We start from the raw sequence: 6,000 nt of genomic DNA, 5'->3' as shown, positions 1-6,000 counted from the left end.
AAGTCACTTTCCTGCTGTCACACCTTGTCTCTGGGGAGAACTGGTCAGCTGTACAGTGATCCGCAGGTACAGGGGATCCAAAGCACGGCATCTGGTAACAATGCCTCCAGTGGTTTTGATAGAGCCTGGAACCAAAACATCTTGTAAACTAGCCCATTAGGGAAAAAAAATCAAAGCACTTCAGGTTATCTTGGGCTCAAAGGGAACCTTGATCTGAAAAGATTAAGGCAGAAGATATTAGTCACAGGGCACTGAGAGACATCAGCATGTTCCATTCCAAATCCTTAGTCTTTTAGGTAAGTCTGTTGATTTTTGAGTTCCCAGGCTTTGAGGCTGTGAAGAGCAGTAACGGATGGTCTGTGGAGAAACAAGTCACGAGGCTCTGGTTTGCCTTGTTAGAGCATCTGGGCCTGTTAAATGTCTACAGATCATTAATAATCTGAGGAGATGAACAGAGAGGAAAGGATCTTTTATTTCTTAATAGACAAAGCAACAAAACACCAACATACTAATTTACTAACAAGGCAAAGAAAATGATCACTGAAACCACACGGAGAAATGAGGAAACACATTTTATTAACCCTGTCTGCAAGCGTGAGCTCACCAGGCAAAAATTCGGACTGGACTTGATAGTAGGTGTCAGTAATTTAAAGTCACTTGTCTGGGATAAATGCCTGGTATTGTTCATGTAGTATCTGTAATCCCCTGAGCATCACGTCTTCATGTGTGGTCTCTTCTCATACACGGGGCTAGATCTGGAATCACTGACCATACATAGCCTTAGTCAAAACGGCCTAGTCAGAGGAGCCCCACCCCCACCCCAAAACATCGGAAATCTCAAAAGGCATCTGTATGATACTTCGTAAATAAAGCAAGGTCTTTGTTCAGTGTAATCTCTGTGAGAAAGGTGTCGTTTCTTTATTATTCTCTCCGTAAAGGTAAGTAAACCGAGGCCCAGAAGAGTTCCTTGTCATGCTCAGCAACTCATGGGCATTTCAGAAACACAGAGAACCCAAACTGAGTCTTTCCTCAGCTAAAGCTCTGACCCAAGAATCTGAAATATGTCTGATGACAGTGACCATCCCATCTGATCATCAGTCTGACTTCTTTGGAGTCACGTCTTTCCAACATAGGAGTTAACAGAGCCCAAAAGGCACTGTGAAAACTCCACAGGGCTGTAAAAGGCAGTGTCCACGTGAAGGTGGAGCCCAGATTTTCCTAACTCCACAGTCAAAAGCTCAGACTATGTTTTGGTTGGCCTGGAAAATCTAGGATGAAAGCAGGACCAGCAGCTGAGAGCTCTCCTATGCACGCGGGTCAAGCCCAGGGCCCCAGGTGGCTGTGGGTGGAGCCAGGCGCACGCGTATCTGACTGCGATCTAGAATAGGTAGGATTTGCGAAATGCTAGCTTTCAAGTCCTCTAGTCTCCACCCGAACATGATTGTCGTAGCTGAAGTTTTGGCAACCGTGAGGACCCTCCCGAAGGGCAGGACCCGCAGTCTTTCTTCCGGGAGTTGGGACCTGGCTGGAGCTGGGTCAGGGCCGAGCGGAAACCGAACCCAGGGTCTGGGCGGCGAGGCGCGTGTGTGAGTCCTGATCTCCGGAGTCCAAGTCCTGGGAGGCGTCCCGGTCCGGGAGGAATTCGCTGTCGCTTTGGCTCCTATGGTGGTGAGAATGCAGGTCAAGGTAAAAAGTTGGGCCTGGAGATGTTCTCATTGGCTCCTGCTGCGGCGGGGCTCCTGCAGGGGATAGAGGCTCCTAGGTCCTGGAGAGTGACAGCTCTGAGCCCTGAGCTGGAGAGGTGCTGAGCCAGGCTGGGTGTCCCATAAAACAGCCAGGGAACAAGTTTCCTGTCACCTTTATCGGGTTTTCATTACTTCCACACTTTGTGTGAGAAATGATAGTATTTATTGTGCCGGAAGTGTGCAGGCATAGTTCAGGCTTGCTACTCGCTTTGGCTCTTTTCGACTTGGGCTGGCTGAGAGGTTACATTCTCTGGTCTCTTCTCAGGCAGCCTGAACTGGCATCTCAGTTCCATCACCACCTGTAACCCTGAGAGTTTAGTTATTAGCTCCAGCTTTCACATTTGGAGCAACTGGAAAGTACAGTTTGAAGATTAAATGGGATATGATATAATATGATATTCAATGTGGCTTTAGAATGATGCTAAATGTCCGACAAGTTGCAAGAGCGTTCGTTCCTTTTCCTCCTGTACTGGGAATTGGTCCCATGACCTCCAGTATCCAAGCTGTCTACCACGGAGCTACATTCCCAGCCTACTCAGCATCTTCAGTAGCTGGGACAATAGGTCTGCACCATCAGGCTTGACTTATCCTGACAATAATTCTGTTCTGTCCTAAAGGGTGTCACTCTTCCCCCGACTTCCTTCATTTGGGGGAGGAAATGAAGCTGGGGGAGAGAAGTAGAAATGAGATTAGAAGCCATGTGAAGGTATAGAGAAAGCCGGGATAATCTAGTCTTTCGTATGCTGGTTCTACAGAACTGTATCAGTCTTAACTGCTCAGGGTAAATGCATTCTTGAGTTTCTTTGTCTGTATGTGCAGATTAAAAAAAAGCAGTATCATGTGGGTTGCCATGGTGTGCATGTGAGAGCAGATGACAGCTTCAGAGACTGGTTGTCACCTTCCCCTTGTGGGATCTGGGGATAAAGTTTCATTAGCTACCTTTTAGGCTGCCATATGATTTTGATGTACTAATTTATTTTTTGCTTTGGATTGCTCCACACCAATATAGCATTATATATTTACCTAGATTGGTATTTTGGGTTTAACTTGTAAGAATTTGCTTGGTTGTTTCTTATTCCTCATCAGGGGCTGTAACCATATAGGGTGGAACAAATAGTTTGAAATATATAATATATAATATTTATCTATATATCTATATAAATATCTCATATACACAACGCACAAATTAAAACAATGGATATATATATATATATCCCAAATACATATTATATATTTGGGATATTTTATATCCATAAATATATATATATTTTATACATAAAGATGTAATACATTTTATGATATATTTAACACACACATATAAATATACCCATATTTTAATTTGTGCATTTGTTTTTTACATAAAAGGATTCTGATTGTATACATTGCACTGTTAATAGTTTCTAGGGGCAAAAATCTTTGCAAATACATATGGTGCTTGCTCAAATTAAGACCATACATACAGAATTTTTTCCTTATGTCTATCACTGTTCTAGATTCATTCAGTCAACGTGTTTGTGGAATGTCAACTGTGCGATGAGCCGTCTCTCAGAACTTGGGGGTGCACAGGAACGTAGGACAGGACTTTTATTGTAGAGATAGAGAATGGACAATGAGTTCAGTCTCAGCTATAGACTTTTAAACCTTTCCTAGAGTGCAGATGTCATACATCCAAGCACATCTCCCTTACTTCCCTCCCTATAAAGGAATAAGTGGTAGCTTGTGTGCCGCCAGGCCTTAGAAACTTTTCCATATAGAAGTAGACTTTGTGAATGGGCAAACACTGTGAAAGTGTGTGTATGCAACAGAATAGTTAGAGCCTTGAAAAGGTAGGAAGCTTTGGCAAATTGTAGCAGAAGAATGAGAACTGTGGCCATTTTATTAAGCGATATGAACCAAGAGACTGGAGAGATGGCTCAGTGGTTAAGAGCACTGACTGCTCTTGCAGAGGTCCTAAGTTCAATGGTGGCTGATAATTATCTGTAATGGGATCTGATGCCTTCCTGTGTGTCTGAAGACAGCTACAGTATACTCATATACATACAATAGATAATTTAAAAAGGTGTTATGAGCCTGTCTAAAAAACAAATTTATGACTCCACTTTTGAGCTATTTAAGAATGTCAGATTTATGAAAATGAAATGGAGAGTGGTGATTGCCGGGGGGTGGGGTGCGGCAGCAAGATGGACCTGTTTAATGGGGTCTGAAGCCTGGCTTTGGAGCATAAGGAGTTCCAGAGATGGCTGCAGAACTATGCGAATGCATGTATCAACACTAAACCGCACGCTTAGAAAACAGGAGAATATCATATTATGTATCTTTTATTATCTGAGCACTCAGGAGGCAGAGACAAGAGGATCATGGATGGAAGCCATTCTGGACTAACTTCAGCTATAGAGTGAGACCTAGTATCGGAATTAAACAAATAATAAGAAAGACGCTCATATAAACTAGTTAGTGAGATTTTTTTCTAAACTTTGGATATGATTGTGTAATCTGAATTCAGCTGAAGTTCTATTTTGAATACCCACAGAAGTTGGTAGGCTTGTGGTGGTCGTAGAGCATCTTGGAAAATTTCTGATTGATTTGGGCAGCCCAACATTTAACTCTTACTCGTTCTCTCTATCTTTTGATCCAAGGTCTCACTAGGTGGATTACAGACCTGCCACTATGGAAACTTATTTTCTTTACTCTTGATGAGTTTTGGCATTTCTGTTTTTCTGTGGAAAAGGTTCTTAGTCATGGATAGTATAGGAAAACTCTAAGACTATTTCAGAGTGTCATAACCAGTTTCCAGCAGTGAGAAACAATCATTGATTTGCCTTACAGCCTGGATGCTTTCTCAGGGTTTGGACAGCAATTCCTTCTGCCAAAGCCCTGCAGTCCAGCTGTGCAGTTACACACATGGAGGCCAGGAGTCAACCTCAGGTGTTGTTCCTTAGGATGGGTGTCCTTGTTTTGCTACAAGGCTTCCCGCTGGGATCTGGTGTCTGATTGATTGGGCTATGCTGGCAACTTTGGGAGCCCAGTGGACTTCCTGTCTCTACCTCCTGGGTGTCCAGATGACAAGTCTGGACCACTGTCTAACTTCTGTGAGTATTAGGGATCAAACTCTGAGCTTGTGCTTGTGCAATTATTGCCTACTGAGCCATAGCTCCATTTCCATAAAATTTACTGTGAGCTCAGCAAGGTGCCTGCAGAGACCTGGTGGCATCTCATCTTCCTGATGACCTTATGTATGTAGTTTATGGAAGCATGGAATGGTTGGTACCATGGGGAACCAACTAGGGGAAGACATTCATTCTCTGCCTCATGCTGGCTCCAGACTTTCTGGAAATTGCTCAGAGCTATGTGGGCATCAGATATCCCAGGTTTTCTTTTCTTTCTTTTTAATCTCACGTTGTCTTTCTTTGTTTTTAGTTTTAAAATTTCTGTCTCATCCTTAAACTGGGTGTGGATATTACATGAAATGAAATTTCCTTTTGCCAGACTCAAAGCCTAGGTCATTGAAGAATTACAGTTCCCCAAAGTGCTTATCTTACTTGGCCAGTTATGGACTAGTAACTTCTTATGAATGGCCTTTGTATTAGACAGGGTTCTTTAGAGTCACATACTTATGGAATGTCTCTATATATTAAGGGAATTTATTGTGATGACCTATAGCCTGTAGTCCAACTAACCCAACAATGGGTAGCTGTGAATGGGAAGGGCAAGAATCTAGCAGTTATTTAGTCCCACCAGGATAGTTGTTTCAGCTGCTCTTCTGTAGAAGCTGGAATCCTGATTAAGTAGGTTCCAACAGCTGTGCTGGCAAGTAAGTGCAAGCAAGTGAAGAAGTGAGTCTCCCATCTCCTGTCATTCTTACACAGGCCTCCAGTAGAAGGTATGACCTAAATTAAAAGTGTATACCACAATACTTGGATTTGGAATTTGTTCTGCCCCAGGCTGGCCTTGAACACAGAGATCTGCTTGCCTCAGTTTCCTGGGATTAAAGGCATGTAATACCTTGCTTGGGCCTCAGTTATTCTTGACCCCACTATGCCTCAAGATTTGGATCAATAGCGTGTGTCATCCTATGTCAAAAGTCAGAAACCTGTGTCTTCTAGCCTCAAGATCTAGATCACCAATGTGCCCTCCATTTTTGGATTGTAGTTCATTCTAGATGCTGTCAACTTGACAACCATCACTGCCTCTTTTTTCTTTTTTTAACCTTAAGTAAACAGTTGACAAGGGAAGCAAAGATCTTGGTGGGAAACAT

The 6,000-nt window shown here is 43.0% G+C and overlaps 1 protein-coding gene across 1 annotated transcript in view; it reads left to right on the top strand.

Annotated features, from left to right (window-relative positions):
* Positions 1–1,401: 1,401 nt before the first annotated feature.
* TRPM6 (transient receptor potential cation channel subfamily M member 6) overlaps positions 1,402–6,000 on the top strand; it is a gene marked incomplete at both ends in the record, with an annotated part of 141,027 nt that continues 136,428 nt past the window's right edge. The window contains 1 exon segment of the mRNA XM_080912911.1: positions 1,402–1,467. Coding sequence (XP_080769037.1) covers positions 1,402–1,467 — 66 coding nt within the window.

This window comes from Micromys minutus, assembly GCF_963924665.1.
Source record: "Micromys minutus genome assembly, chromosome: 2".
Classification (NCBI taxonomy): domain Eukaryota; kingdom Metazoa; phylum Chordata; class Mammalia; order Rodentia; family Muridae; genus Micromys; species Micromys minutus.
The sequence above is the reverse complement of the archived record's forward strand: the minus strand, read 5'-3'. Positions and strand labels throughout refer to the sequence as shown.